The following is a 16514-nucleotide window of genomic DNA, read 5'->3' on the forward strand; positions in this document are numbered from 1 at the left end:
CTTAAGGACCAGAGCATTTTTTGCACATCTGACCACTGTCACTTTAAACATTAATAACTCTGGAATGCTTTTACTTATCATTCTGATTCCGAGATTGTTTTTTCGTGACATATTCTACTTTAACATAGTGGTAAAATTTTATGGTAACTTGCATCCTTTCTTGGTGAAAAATCCCCAAATTTGATCAAAAAAATTAACATTTTGCATTTTTCTAACTTTTAAGCTCTCTGCTTTTAAGGAAAATGGATATTCAAAATATATTTTTTTTCTGTTCACATATACAATATGTCTACTTTGTGTTTGCATCATAAAATTTATGAGTTTTTACTTTTGGAAGACACCAGAGGGCTTCAAAGTTCAGCAGCAATTTTGACATTTTTCACAAAATTTTCAAACTCACAATTTTTCAGTGACCAGTTCAGGTTTGAAGTGGATTTGAAGGGTCTTCATATTAGAAATACCCCACAAATGACCCCCAATATAAAAACTGTACCCCCCAAAGTATTCAAAATGACATTCAGTAAGTGTTTTAACCCTTTAGGTGTTTCACAGGAATAGCAGCAAAGTGAAAGAGAAGATTCAAAATCTTCATTTTTTTACACTCGCATGTTCTTGTAGACCCAATTTTTGAATTTTTGCAAGGGGTAAAAAGGAGAAAATTTTTACTTGTATTTGAAACCCAATTTCTCTCGAGTAAGGAAATACCTCATATGTCTATGTAAAGTGTTCGGCGGACGCAGTAGAGGGCTCAGAAGGGAAGGAGCGACAAATAGTTTTTGGGGGGCATGTCCCCTTTAGGAAGCCCATATGGTGCCAGAACAGCAAAAAAAAAAACCAAATGGCATACCATTTTGGAAACTAGACCCCTCGGGGAACGTAACAAGGGGTAAAGTGAACCTTAATACAGCACAGGTGATTCACGGCTTTTGTATATGTAAAAAAAAAAAATACTTGGTTTCCCAAAAATGTTAAATTTTTAAAAAGGGTAATAGCAGAAAATACCCCCCAAAATTTGAAGCCCAATTTCTCCCAATTCATAAAACACCCTCCTGCTGTAGCATAAATACAACTCCCAGCATGCCCTTTTTGCATGCTGGGAGCTGTTGCTAAGCAACAGCAGGAGGCTGTCACTCACCTCCAACTGCAGATCCACGCCGCCGCTGCAGGTCAGTCCCTCGCCGCCGCCGTTGTTCCTGGCGCCCCGTTCCCAACAGGGACGCCGGGTATCGGGGTCCCCAGTTCCCGGGGTCTTCTTCCCGCACCCGCTCACGTCCTCCGGAAGAGGGGCGGAGCGGGTTGCGGGAGTGACACCCGCAGCAGGTGCCCTGATTGGCGAATCAGGGCGATCGTGAGGTGGCACCAGTGCCACCTCACCCCTGCTGGCTATGGCTGTTCGGGGCCGTCAGAGACAGCCGATTGACCCGATATCCGCCGCAGATCGCTGGGCTGAATTGTTCAGCGATCTGCGGCCATCTCCGACATGGGGGGTCATCATGACCCCCCTGGGCGATATGCCGGGATGCCTGCTGAACGATTTCAGCAGGCATCCGGCACCGGCTCCCCTCCGGCTAGCGGCGGGGGCCGGAAATGCGCAGGGCGTATCCATACGCCCTGTGTCCTTAAGGACTTGGAAACGGGGGCGTATGGATACGCCGTGTCCTTAAAGGAGTAGTCCGGCGCGCACTTTTTTCATGTTATCCCGTCCGGATAACGAGCCCCCGGAGCTCCCGTACAGGTGTTCGGTCCCCGGGCTGTATTCTTCTTACTTCATTTTAGCCCGGCACGTCACACGGAGCTTCAGCCTATTACCGGCCGCAGCGATGTCCCGCCTCTGCTGGTGATAGGCTGAAGCTCCGTGTGACGTGCCGGGCTAAGAGGAGGGAAGAATACAGCCCGGGGACCGAACACCTGTACCGGAACTCCGGGGGCTCGTTGGCAGGTAAGATAAAGTGCGTTTTCTTTTATTTTGCAGCCCGGACGGGATAACATGAAAAAAGTGTGCACCGGACTACTCCTTTAAGGGGTTAAAAAAAAGGTTTTCACCGGAGTACCCCTTTAAGACCAATATGGGGTTAAGTCCTTAAAGGGGTTAAGCGTTTACTGGTTTCTTACTAAACAAAATGGAAATTTTTTGGTACAATAGTCAAAAAATATATAAAAACTGGGTATTGTTTCGCATTGACCTACAAATTAAAGAAAACTCTGGTTGGCGCCTGTTTCCCAACCAGTGTGCCACCAGCAGTTGCAAAACTACAACTCCCAGCATGCCCGGACAGCCGTTGGCTGTCCGGGCATGCTGGGAGTTGTAGTTTTGCTCCAGCTGGTGGCACACTGGTTGGGAAACACTGGTCTAAACCATTTACAGAAATGGTCTCCAAACTGTGGCCCTCCAGATGTAGCAAATCTACAACTCCCAGCATGCCCAGACAGCTAGAGCGTTCCACAGTTTTGAGACCACTGATTTGACAGTATTCCCCAACTTGTCCACAGCTATTCTAAAACTACAACTCCAGGCATGCTCTGCGGCTGCGTCAATAGGTGACGCGCTATCAGCTGACCCCGCCCATCTCCCCCTGCCTGCAGACCAAGCTGTCTGTGACCTGACCGCACACCACAGGCTCTTGCCCCTCCCCCTAACGTCACCAAGACAAGCCCCTCCCATTAAATCACACACTTCCTCTTCCTTTCCCTCCCAGCTCTTAGCCCCGCCTCCTCAGTATAATTGTCATCTGGAAAGCACCAATAGGAACGCAGAATCGGGTTTCCTCGCTCGCCAGACAACCAATGGGCAGCCGGTCTTTTCTGCAGGGGGCGGAGTCTAGAGGCGTGTGCAGCCGGGTTCGGGAAACAAAGAGAAAAAAAAGAGGGAGTGGGAAGAAAGGCAAAGTGGAGCGGCCGGGCGCGGCGTGTATGTGCCGGTGCGTGCGGGCGATGTGTGCGGTATCCATGAGCTGAGGGCCCGCTGTGTGAGTGCGCTGCGATCGCCATGCCGGGCGGTAGTGGAGGAGGAGGGAGCACCGCGGCCTCCTGGATACCGGAGCTGGAGGAGATCCGGGCGAGGCTCGCCGCACTGGAGGCCCCGGCGGAGGCTGAGGACGAGGAGAGGCCCGGGGACGAGGAGGCCGCTGTCTATCCCGGGGACATGCTGCTGCTGGGGGGGCAGTACCCGGGCGGAGCCGAGCAGGCCGCCATCACCGTGCGCAGGAAGAGCGTCAACACCAACGAACTGGTGCCCGTGCCCAGCTCCGAGCATGTCGCCGAGATTGTGGGCAGACAGGGTGAGTGTGATCGGGGGCAGGGGGAATAGATATAATGGGGGGTGCAGATATAATGGGGGGGGAACAGATATAATGGGGGGGTGCAAATATGGATGGAACATATAATGGGGGGGGGGGTGCAGATATAATGGGTGGGACATATAATGGGTGGGACATATAATGGGGGTGCAGATATAATGGGGGTGGAACATATAATTGGGGGGTGCAAATATGGGTGGAACATATAATGGGGGAACAGATATAATGGGGGGGGGGTGAAAATATAATGGGTGGAACATATATATAGGGGAGTGCAAATATAATGGGAAGCAGATAATGGGGGGGTGCAGATATTGGGGGGCACATATATATATATATATATATATATATATATATATATATATACACATACATACATACACTCCATTGTGGGGATCAGAGGGTGGGTGCCCCGAAGAGAGAGGGGTGCAAGTATGTGGGTGGAATAAATATATATATTGGGGGGGACAGATATACATACTCTGTAGTTGGGCACTTGGTGAGATTAGGATGTGGGCGCCCCGAAAGAGAGGGATCAGGATGTGGGTGCCTCGGAGAGGACAGTGGCTGAGGTTAGGGAAGGGTGGCACATGTAGCTTTAATTATAATGGTGGTACTATATATGGTTCATAGGTGGGCACCAGTTGGGATCAGGCTGTGGGCACCAGTTGGGATCAGAATCTGTGCAGCGGCGGAAGGCTGGATGTGGGCAATGGCTGAGGTCATGATGTTGGGGAGGAGACAATGGGGGGCATTGGATGATGCCCCCCATTGTCTCCTCCCCAACATCATGATCTCAGCCATTGCCCACATCCAGCCTTCCGCCGCTGCACAGATTCTGATCCCAACTGGTGCCCACAGCCTGATCCCAACTGGTGCCCACAGCCTGATCCCAACTGGTGCCCACAGCCTGATCCCAACTGGTGCCCACAGCCTGATCCCAACTGGTGCCCACAGCCTGATCCCAACTGGTGCCCACAGCCTGATCCCAACTGGTGCCCACAGCCTGATCCCAACTGGTGCCCACAGCCTGATCCCAACTGGTGCCCACAGCCTGATCCCAACTGGTGCCCACAGCCTGATCCCAACTGGTGCCCACAGCCTGATCCCAACTGGTGCCCACAGCCTGATCCCAACTGGTGCCCACAGCCTGATCCCAACTGGTGCCCACAGCCTGATCCCAACTGGTGCCCACAGCCTGATCCCAACTGGTGCCCACAGCCTGATCCCAACTGGTGCCCACAGCCTGATCCCAACTGGTGCCCACCAGCGCTGTCACAGGGTGGGAGATGGAAGTGTCATGTGAGGGCTGGGACCATTCTGGGTTCCTGGATGTGGCCCCATATGTGATATAAACGTGCCTGGGCTTCTATAATGGGCACTGCTGGAAGGGGTCATAATACCGCCCCGATGGGTAATAGAAATGGTCCAGCTTACAGCATCGTTCCCCAACTTGTGGCTCTCCGGCGGCTAAAAATCTGCAACTCCCACCATCCCGTGATGGCATGATGGAATCTGTAGTGGTGCCAGAGAAGCCATGAGATGGGCAATACTGGCATACAGTGTAGATGGCACGTTAATGGGCACCACAGTATCTGCATCTAAATGTATATGAGCCCTCAGTGCCAAGCATTCACTGCTTTCAATGTCTCCGCTTGCTCTCAATGAATAGAAACTTTAATTTGCACATCCAAAATCTAGAGGCCTAAACTGCCTAATTGTTCATAACCTTCATATACCTGTCATCTCCATGGCTGCCAACGGAATCCAGCTTTCCAAGGCGTCTCATCAGCAATCACAAGGCAATGCTGGGAGTTGTAGTTTTGCAGCAGATGCTACATACATTATCAGGCTCTGACAATTGCATTCATATCCTGTTGCAGTATTTTTAAAAGGGGTACTCCGCTGCTCAGCGTTTGGAGCAAACTGTTCCGAACGCTGGAGCCGGTGCTGAGAGCTCGTGATGTCACACCCCGCCCCCTCAATTCAAGTCTGTGGGAGGGGGCGTGATGGCTGTCACGCCCCCTCCCATAGACTTGCATTAAGGGGTCGGGGTGTGACGTCATGCGTTCCTGGCTCCCGCATTCAGAACAGTTTGTTCCAAATGCTGAGCAGCGGAGTACCCCTTTTAAAGGGGTAGTCCTGTGGAAAACTTTTTATTTATTTATTTTTTTAATCAACTGGTGCCAGAAAGTTAAACAGATTTGTAAATTACTTCTATAAAAAAATCCTAATCCTTCCAGTACTTATTAGCTGCTGAAGACTACAGAGGAAATTATTTTGTTTTTGGAACACAGAGCTCTCTGCTGACATCACGAGCACAGTGCTCTCTGCTGACATCTCTGTCCATTTTAAGAACTGTCCAGAGTAGGAGGAAATCCCCCATAGCAAACATATGCTGCTCTGGACAGTTCCTAAAATGGACAGATATGTCAGCAGAGAGCTCTGTGTTCCAAAAAGAAAATAATTTCCTCTGTAGTATTCAGCAGCTAATAAGTACTAGAAGGATTAAGATTTATAATAGAAGTCATTTACAAATCTGTTTAACTTTCTGGCACCAGTTGATTTAAAAAAAAAAAGTTGCCACCAGAGTACCCCTTTAAGTCCACTATACCCCACCTCCTCCTCTAACCATTGGCCGTAATAGAGGAGGTTGGGGGGGGGGGGGAGGGCAGCACTATGTAGAGTTCAGTATCAGTTTTAACATGTGCCCCAATATTTCCCATAGACGCAGAAGTTTGTACGACGGATCTGGTCTCTTCTCCCAAACAAAGCCGCGTACACAGGGAAATGACGCAGCAGATATCGGTGCAGCCTCAGGCCGGGTCACACAGGATATTTTTGGGGTCATTGTCTGCTATCCACCAGCAAGATGTGAAAGAATAGGGACCCATGAATGCCTATTCACACCGCTTAGTCGCGCACGCTGCGTTTCACCATCTGTTTGCCGCCCCCAATCTCGGCCTCCTCACTTCTGCTTTGTGCAGGATTTTCCCCATTGTCTTTGCGGCTTCAACACAACGGAGAACTTGTGGTGCAGTAAAAGGGCAGTTTGTTACTTTTATATTAAAGGAGTAGTCCAGCCTAGGCTACATTCACACTACCATTTGTCTCCAGCAGTGTGAAGCCTGTTATTTTAGGATCACGAATAGTGGGAGAAAAAAAAATAGTGCTTGCACCGTCTTTTTTTTTTTCTTCTAGCTATTCTCTTTGAAAATAGCGGCGCCCGACAGACCCCATTGACTATAATGGGGTCCATCGGGACCTGTTATGACCCGTCAAACTCCAAAAAAAGTTATATGCCTGTTGTTCACAGGTCATAATGGTAGTGTGAAAGGGGCCTTAGAAAAATGTATTCCCTATATGCAGGTGATCACAGGGGTTCCTAGTAGTCAGGCCCCCCTCCCCAGGGAACTGACTTTTATCCCCTATCCTTAGGATAGGGGATAAATATTTCTAAGCTGGATAACACCTTTAAGACTAGCACGGCGTAGCCTGGTCTTTTTACTTCTTGGGAGAGGAAAAAATATCCTGTCCTCTGGACAAATGTTTAAAAGTCCCGGGTAATCTCTGCAGCCCTAGAATAATGTATTCAGGAAATATACCGGATGCCCCATAGACTTGCATGGAACCTCAGAGAAAAACCTCTCACCCTTGCATAAGGGGGTGGGTTTTAGTTGACACCTAAGTAGCACATGTTCCAAGCTTTATCAAAATATCTTCAGCCATTTGAAAGTTATGCTGTAGCATACATAGTCAAAATACATAGACATACATATTTATACACACATGCAAAATATATACACATATACACACATGAACATACACTTTGAGTTTTATACATATAGATTAAGTTATTTCCTACCCACACAATACAGGAGAACTTGGTAATCGGTGGAAGTCCAAACACTGGGACACCCACCAATCACGAGAACAGGTGTCACTTGTTCCCCACAGTGTACAGGTGACCTTGCGTTTGGCCACTGCTCCGTTCATTCTCTATGGGACTTTTGTATATAGCCCAGTGCTCGGCTATGTCCATAAGTCCCATAGGCAGTGGCTGAGCATGTGCGCTGCTGCGGCGTTCATTTGGGTGACAGTTTACCCTCATTCTTGTGACTGGTGGGAATCCCAGAGGTCAGATCCTTACTGATTACCTAGTTCTCCTGTTTCCTGTGAATAAGGGATAGGTTTTAAAGGATATCTGCAGCCATAGACTCTGATCTAATGCTAAGACCTCCCCCGATCTCTTGTATGGGGCCTCTACTCTGCCGTGGCTCTCCCGCGCAGGTGGTGTGTCAGCCGCAGCACGAATCCACGGCTGACCAGCCTCCTCTGTGTATCTCTATGGGAGAGGCAGAGTTGCAGCATTCGTGCATCCCCGCCTCTCCCATAGAGCTGTATGGAGGGTCGATGACATACATTAGCCACACACAGCTGCAGTAAGGCAGGGTCCCCGTACAGGAGATTGCGGGGGCCCAGCGGTTGGACCCCCCCGCGATCAGACACTTAGCCCTTATCCTGCAGCTAGGGTATAAGTGTCTAGGGGTGCAGTACTCCTTTTTTAAAGGGGTTATCCAGTTACATATATTTATGTTCTGTCACAATAAAAAATAAACTTTAAAGGGGTACTCCGCTGCTGAGCGTTTGGAGGTGGAAGGGAAGTTAAAAGGGGTACTCTACTGCTCTGCATTTGGAACAAACTGTTCCAAACGCTGGAGCCGGGAGCTTGTGACGTCATAGCCCCGCCCCCTCAATGCAAATGTATGGGACTTTCATTGAGTGGGCGGGGTGGGAAGTCATGGGGGGGTGGGGTTATGATGTCAAGCTCCCGGTTCCAGCATTCAAAACAGTTTGTTCCAAACGCTGAGCAGTAGTATCCTTTTAACTTACCTTTCACCTTACCCCCGATGCCAGAGGAATCGGTCTCCCATCCACCAGCCTCGGTGATGATCTTCTGTGTCCCAGGACCCTACATATCACACTGCGCTGAGCTAATCGTCTGCCACAGCGATATACCGCCTCTACTGGTGATAAGCTGAACGGCAGGGTGATGTAATGGGTCCGGGCCCAGCCCGAGCATGTAAAAAAGAGTGTTTATTCACTGTCAGCAAGCGCAAATCTTAGTAAATAGTGGAGTTGAAATGGACTGCCGGAGGTCCCATGGAAATCTATTGGCATGGGCGTTTCGGGAATCCATCTGATAGGGATAGTCTTTGGTGTCGAGATTGGCTGGAAAGTTTAAACCTATTCACATCGACGTGACAGCAACGCTTTTAAGGGATATTCCAGCCCTCAGGTGTTACCCAGCTTTCTCAGAACCGGACATAACTGACAGAGGATTGTGTGGAAGTGATATCTGCTTTACAGAATAGATCACATCACTAAAGAGCTGACTGCTGAGAAGTCATCGATCAGTCACTTAAGAAGCCAATTATTAGGGTCATGAAGCCAGTGATGTCATCTTATTTTTACACAATGACATCATTCTGCTGCCCAGAAGTCACGGGATCGTATTATTGACTGAAAAATACAACATCTGTTTTCTTGGAAGTAAGATCATGTAACATAGAAGATTATTAGTAGGAAATCATTCCACACTGCAACTCCCAGCATGCCTTCTGACTTTCACAAGTCATTGGCTTTGCAAAGGACCATTTTGTTTGTTTTTTAATTTTTTTCTATAGAGTTTTAATATATATAGAAACATTTTTTTTTACAATGTCACACTAGGGGATTAGATTGCACAAGGGACCAACCTGTGGTTTAAAAAAAAAAAAATAAAACAAATGGATAAATATATAAATCTAGAAACTGGTAAACTACTTTTAAATGGGCTCTGTAACTTAAAAAACAAAACAAAAACTTTTGACGGGGTTACAGTTTTGATCGTCTGAGTGTTAGAACCAACAGGGAGAAGGAGGGTGCCAAGTGTGTTTTTCTAAAAGCTTTGTGCCACCTGCCCAAGACAAACTTGTAATTTTGTCTGTGGAATTGTCTGTCGCTGGTACAGTGATTGTGGAGAGAAGTTCTCAGCCGTGCACTCGTTCTAGCGATCAGTCGGGGTCTGGACACTATAGAACATTTCGAAACGTTTTTAAAGTGACAGGTACACAATAAAGGAATCTTTGAGATTAGAAAAAGAAAACAGCATCACTACTAAAGAGGTACTCCGGCGCTAAGACATTTTATCTCCTATCCAAAGCATAGGCGATAAGATGCCTGATCACGGGGGTCCCACTGCTGGGGACCCCCTGTGATCTTTCATGCCGCACCCTGTTACCATCAGCTACCGGAGCATGTTGGCGCCGGGTCTGATGACTGCTGATCACAGGGCCGGAGTATTGAAACGTCACGGCTCCGCCCCGTATGACATCACACTCCGCCGGTGCGGACATGCTCTGGGGGTTGATGGTAACGGGGTGCTGCGTGAAAGATCACAGGGGTCCCTAGTAGGGATAGACTGATATTGATTTTTTTTTTAGGGCCGATACCGATAATCTGTGAACTTTCAGGCCGATATACCGATATTCTGGTATAAGTTATCGGCTAAGTTATCAGCTATTTGCAGGGCCAGAGGCCGCCGCCGCCTGCTTCTCTCCCCCTGCCTGTCCTGCGGTCCTCCGCTGCCCCATTGTCTCCCCCATCCCTGGTTTTATGATTACCTGTTCCCAGGGACCGCGCTACTTCTGGCTCTTGCGGCGTCCTGAGCTGTCACTGTGCGCACTGACGGTGATGTCGCGTTGAGGACGTCACTCGTCATTGCACACAGCAATAGTGCAGGACGCCGCAGGAGCCAGATGTAGCGTGGACCCGGGGAACAGGTAATTATAAAACCGGGGATGGGGGAGGCAATGGGGCAGCCGTGGGGGCATTATCGGCAAGGTAATTGCCAATAACGTCCAAAATCGATAATATCGGCCAAACCTAGTCCCCAGCGGTGGGACCCCCGCGATCAGGCATTTTATCCCCTATCCTTTTGGATAGGGGATAAGATGTCTTAGCGCCGGAGTACCCCTTTAACCATGGGTTGTTCAGCCTAAAACTGAGCTACTGAGATTCTGATGACTACTCAGACTTATATTTATAAATGTGAATAATATGGTGTTTACCACTTTAGTAACAAGTGTGAATGTTATGTCTTGTAGGTTGTAAGATCAAAGCTCTGAGGGCAAAGACGAACACGTACATCAAAACTCCAGTCCGAGGAGAAGAGCCAGTATTTGTCGTCACTGGAAGAAAAGAGGACGTTGCCATGGCCAAAAGAGAGATTCTCTCGGCAGCTGAACACTTTTCTATGATCAGAGCATCTCGCAACAAAAATGGCCCTGCTGTAGGCAGCACCCAATGTACCCCCAACCTTCCAGGTCAAACTACAGTACAAGTGAGGGTACCTTATCGGGTGGTTGGCCTAGTGGTGGGGCCAAAGGGAGCTACAATAAAACGCATACAGCAGCAAACTCACACCTACATCGTCACTCCAAGCCGAGACAAAGAGCCGGTCTTCGAGGTCACTGGGATGCCGGAGAATGTAGACCGTGCCCGCGAGGAGATTGAAATGCACATAGCCATGCGTACAGGCAATTTTATTGAGCTGAATGAAGAAAATGATTTCCACTATAACGGTACAGATGTGAGCTTTGAAGCAAGTGGCCTGGCAGCCAATTGGTTAAACGCTAATCCCACTGCCTCTGGCTGTGCAAAGATGGTCTCCAACTACCGAAATGATAGCTCCAGTTCTTTGGGGAGTGGCTCCACGGATTCATTCCTTGGAAGTAATAGGTTGGCCGATTTTAGTCCAACCAGTCCGTTCAGCGCGAGCAATTTTTGGTTTGGAGAAACCATGCCAACCATGGGCTCCGAAGATCTCACAGACACCTCTGCCTTCGATCCAATACCATCTCCCTCTGAGGTTACATGGCCTCTTTACGACCCAGCAAATTCCCTCTCCGGCTTTGGAAATGATGTCGCTGCTAAATCTCAGCGTCGAGGCAGCATGTCTCCTACCTTTCCGGAAGGCTTGGAGTACCCCCTCACCAGAAGTATTAGAAGTGACCTTTCAAGCACAAGCGAGGGTGGGCTTCCCATCTACATCCCTGCCTTCTCCAATGGTACCAACAGTTACTCTTCTTCCAGTGGCGGCTCCACATCCAGTTCTCCCCCAGAGAGCAGGCGGAAGCACGACTGCGTCATCTGCTTCGACAACGAGGTCATTGCCGCCCTCGTTCCTTGTGGCCACAACTTCTTCTGCATGGAATGTGCTAATAAGATCTGCCAGAAGGATATGCCCCTGTGCCCGGTCTGCCAGTCTCCAGTCAACCAAGCAATACAAATCCATTCATAGATGTATTGCAGATATTTATATAACAAAGACAGAAACACTCTATAGCAATCTTCCTCTAACATCTATATATATATCTATATAGTCACATTTATGGGAAAGGCAAGAGTCAGGCTGAATAAAGTTAAAAGAAACTGCTGCTACCACCTCCTTATAGAGTTACTGCATGCCCAGATCGACTGTGGTGGTGTCCAGTTAATTGGCATTTAGGTCTTTGATGTTGGTATATAGTATACTTGGTAAATTTATGATTTCCGGTTAGTTTACATTCACAAATATGTTTACATGGGTGGAAACAAGTGTCTATATTTCTAATGTTGATTGACTGCCTTTACGTAAGGTTGGCTCCATGAATAATAGGGTTGAGAATTGTAGTGAAGCCTCTCCACGTCTGAACATCATGTACATCTAAAGATCATCCACTATTGTAAATGTATCTAAAAGTTTCCTTCTCAGTTACATTAGAAATATCTCCAGAGCCGCATTCACAATTCTGCACTCTATTAGTAGTGTAGAGATCTACAAAGTGGCCATACACTGAAATACAGGAGTATTGAGTATTCTAAGTAAACAATTGTAGGGGATATGTTAAATTTTATTTAAAAAAAATAAATTCTAATCAACCCCCTCTTTTCTAGTTTTTAAATTAAAAATCTTTAAAAAAAAGGAAGAAAAAAAAAACATAATTTGTATTAAGATGTCCAGAGATATCCCAGCTGTTAAAATTTATTGATCAGGTAAAAGAGAAAAAAAAACTTTGCCAAAATTAGTGTTTTCTGCTCCCCTTACCTATCAGAAAATACAGATTAATAGCCATTAATCGAAAGTAGAATTTACCATGCGTAAACTTACCATGCAAAAAAAAAAAGAGCCCTCGCACAGCTCCGTAGATAGAGAAATCTCTAAAAATCAACCCTTCTACTTAGTTTAGCATGAAGGGAATGTAATGCCTAGATTATCTATGCCGCATAGAGCCATATTCCGAAACATGTTCAGTGTTTTTTTTTCCCCCTCTAATCCAGATCTATTTTCTTTTTGTATTTAATTTTAATGCATTGTTATGGGATTGGCCATCTTGTCTGAGCCGTTTTTATAGCATTTAGACAGGAGCTGTCCCATTGACATGAATGGGAAAAGTTACTGGGTTGGTTCGGTGACCTTTTAAATAGATCAGCCCACAGGGCGGGGGAGAGGCTGAGCTGTGAGCTTCATTTTCTGTCTTCTCTATCTCCTGTTGTCACCTTTTTGCTATAATTCTATATTGATCGCTTCCCTGAAGCCTCCTCCTTATCCCAGCCTAATTTTAGGTTTAGGATTATTTTAAAATGTAGAAAATTAGAAGTAAAAAATAAATAAAATGTTTAACAAAAAAAAATTGGGTAGGTAACAAAATAGGTAATTTTGATGGCCTAATCTTTTCATAAAAATAAATAAATTAGTAAACCTGCAGAATTTTGAATGCAATTCTGAATGTGACTGGACAGTCATGTGACACCAGATAAGATTCAGTTCACACTGTAAAATAAATAACGGCACTGCCAGAAATCACTAGATTTCCTGAAGTCACAAGCATTAAAAATGCCATATGGTACTAGATCAGCAGCGTGAATATTGCCAAAGTAAAATTTGACCATTGTTGCTTCTATTTATTTCTTGAGGGGGGGGGGGGACTAAAATCAAAGGAGAGATTTATCAAAACCTGTCCAGAGGAAAAGTTGCTCATAGCAACCAATCAGATCGCTTCTTTCATTTTTCTGAGGCTTTTCAAAAATGAAAGTGATCTGATTGGTTGCTATGGGCAACTCGGCAACATTTCCTCTGCAGGTTATGATAAATCTCCCCCAAAGTGAATCTAAGGAAGTAAAAACCTATGCTAAAAATGTCTTCCCATTTGATTGGATTTTGTTTACAAATCTAAAAACATGGCAGCCAGATTTGCCACCCCCATATTTAACCCTTCAGTGGAGTTCTACAATGCTGTTCAGAGATGGTGTTCACGGACAGGCAGCAAATAATGTGGCAGTATTTGCTAAATTTTTTTTATTTTTTTTCGAGCCCATCATTGGGCGCTCTAGTGGAAGTACCCACCACAAGGACTGTAAGGGCGCCAACTTTGACAAAACGTCTCTGGATTTAAGCTTTACAATGCACAAAACAGCTAATAGAGAATGCTCCATTCCAACTATTAGTCTGACGTCATTCAATCTGTTCTTTTGAGAGAATTATTCTAAATGTGAATACGTTTTTATGAGCCAGCCATGACTTGAATGAATTTTAGCTTTACTTAACCAAGGGAAAGGCTGGGACTTTTTGACTATACTCCAAATTTTGTTTTTAAGAATTTTTATTAATTATTTTAATTTTTTTTTCTTGAGAGGGGAAATAAACATCAGCACCACGCGAATTGTAGGAGGCGTTTAATAAAAAATAAAAACATTTTTAGTTTTTGCATTTCAGCCTGTGGATTTATGTAGTTTAAATCGTTCAGTCCAATAATAATACACAGTACAATATTTTTTCTTTTGTTGTTGCAGAAAAAACTCCCTAAGGACTTTTTATATTTTTAGAATTTACATTTTTTTTTTTCTTCAATTTTTATTTTTTTTTTTCACAACACAAAACTAAAGCTGTAAAGTCTGTGTACTGACTATTAAATATAAATCTTTATTTTTTATTTCCACTTGAAGTTACATTTCGTATAAATATATATATATATATTAAAAAAAAAAAGTTTACAGATTACTGTTCTGGGTTTATTTTTATTTCAGAATTTTATTTTATTTTTTTCGGGAGAGTGGGATGGGGATATAATATTTTGCCTTGATGGCATACTTATATTATTATGTATTGCAAACTCTCAATGCTAATCGCTTGTAGAATAGCTTAAGTCAGTATTGGAACATTTTAGCTGCCGTCTTAGCAAGTTCGCACGAACGTTCGCCAAGCATGTGTTTTATATATACGAAAAAGTATAAAAAAAAAATATATATATATATATTATTGCATCGTACACGGCAACTAACAAGCCAAGGAGTTAACCCTATACATTAGATGCGTGTACCATTTATATTAACTACAAAAGGTTAGTATGGAAAATCTATTAATATAGTTTAGTATTTGCTAATTTTACTACACTTTTGTTATGTATATGTAGGGAAGTATAGGGATTATAAATTCAGTTTGAGTAAAGGTTAAAAACCATATATTTTATGATAAAGGGCCTTTAACTTATTACGGCCAAAGCACTGATATTATATATTTGCTGTAAAGAGAATTATAAGAGTTTTATTTTTTGGATATTAAACGTTAATAAAGACATGTTTCCATTAACTTATTTCAGACTATTTTTGAGTGATTTTATTGTTTTGGTTTTTCAGTTCTTGTTTTTTGAGCAGGATCTATAAAAACAATTTCAGTTGACGGGGATCAGTGTCTGTATCTCATCACTCGCGACCATATTTTTTAGTAGCAGACCTCAATGGAATTCAGCTGTACTGGTCTGTGGATAGGACTTTAGTTTTAGAGTTTGTTCACACTACAGAAGAATTCTTGTATGAGTTAAAAATCGGCCCCATTCCCCTGAATCGGGTTGTTTTTGGAAGCAAGCGCATGCAAAAGTAATGGGATAGGCCTATAAATTCCTACAACCACTGAATTCACCCTTGAAGTACCATTAAAAACCTTTGAAATTATCTATTTGTAGTAAATGTTAATGTTTTCTTTGCCAATGGGAAATGCCCTTATTTATATACCCTAACAAGGTCCAGTCAGTGCTGTGTAGTTCTTCACCAGAATGACATAATGCTCACACATTTTTCCTCTGTTACGGTCCATACACACTTGGTAGATCCCGAGGGCAGCTGGCGCCATTGGCACTAGGACTGCATGGGAATAGCCTCCTATAGCTGGCAATGCATTCTGCTCAATATTCTGCTAAAAAAAAAAAAAAAATTTTCGTTCAGTGGCAGAAAGCTGCCAAAATTCCATAGTGTGCACTGTACAGCAGAATTCCGCTAGGAAATTCCGTGCATGGACCCGTAGGGTCTATTCACATGGTGGAATTTCCGATAGCGGTATTCTGTAAGCAGTAATTCGGAAGTGTGAATGGGAGTGTGGAATCCCAAAGACATCTATGAGATTTAATTTCAGGCAGAATTCTGCTAGCGGAAACTCTGCCATGTGAATAGGCCCAAAGGCTGGGTTCACACTGCAGAATTTTTGCTGGAGATTGAGCCGGCGGCGCTAGGATTGAGCAGACTGCATTGCTGCCCCCATAGACTGCAATGCATTTCTGGGGGGATGATTTGGGAGATCTGCTCAGAAATGCATTGCAATCTATGGGGACGGCAACGTAGCCCACCCGGTCCTAGTGCCGCCGGCTCGATCTCCGGCAGAAATTCCACAGCGTGAATCTAGCCTAAGGGCTTTAACCCCTTAAGGACCCAGCCCAAATATACCTTAAGGACCCGGCCATTTTTTGAACATCTGACCACTGTCACTTCAAGCATTTATAACTCTGGGATGCTTTTACCTTTCATTCTGATTCAGAGATTTGTTTTTTCTTGACATATTCTACTTTTATGTTAGTGGTAAAATTTTGTCGATACTTGTTTCATTTCTTGGTGAAAAATTCCAAAATTTGATGAAAAAATTTTACATTTAGCATTTTTTTTTACTTTGAAGCTCTCTATGTATAAGGAAAATAGACATCCCAAATAAATTATACATTGATCCACATACACAATATGTCAACTTTATGTATGTTTGCATTATAAAGTTGACAAGTTTTTACTTTTGGAAGACATCAGAGGGCTTCAAAGTTCAGCAGCAATTTTCCAATTTTTCACAAAATTTTCAAAATCCGAATTTTTCAGGGA

General features: G+C 44.8%; 1 protein-coding gene across 1 annotated transcript; it reads left to right on the forward strand.

The window, feature by feature from the left end:
• The first annotated feature begins 2775 nt into the window (after positions 1–2775).
• Positions 2776–14967, forward strand: MEX3C (mex-3 RNA binding family member C). Its single transcript, XM_056545107.1, has 2 exons — positions 2776–3278; positions 10445–14967. The coding sequence occupies exons 1-2, from the start codon at positions 2987–2989 to the stop codon at positions 11638–11640; spliced, it is 1488 nt and encodes a 495-aa protein (XP_056401082.1). The 5' UTR covers positions 2776–2986; the 3' UTR covers positions 11641–14967.
• The last annotated feature ends 1547 nt before the right edge of the window (positions 14968–16514 follow it).

This window comes from Hyla sarda, chromosome 1 (assembly GCF_029499605.1).
Source record: "Hyla sarda isolate aHylSar1 chromosome 1, aHylSar1.hap1, whole genome shotgun sequence".
NCBI lineage: Eukaryota > Metazoa > Chordata > Amphibia > Anura > Hylidae > Hyla > Hyla sarda.

Coding starts and splice junctions, on each gene's coding strand:
- MEX3C (XM_056545107.1), top strand. CDS start 2,987: ATGCCGGGCGGTAGTGGAGGAGGAGGGAGCACCGCGGCCTCCTGGATA. Junction 3,279..10,444: donor CGAGATTGTGGGCAGACAGG/GTGAGTGTGATC, acceptor TATGTCTTGTAG/GTTGTAAGATCAAAGCTCTG.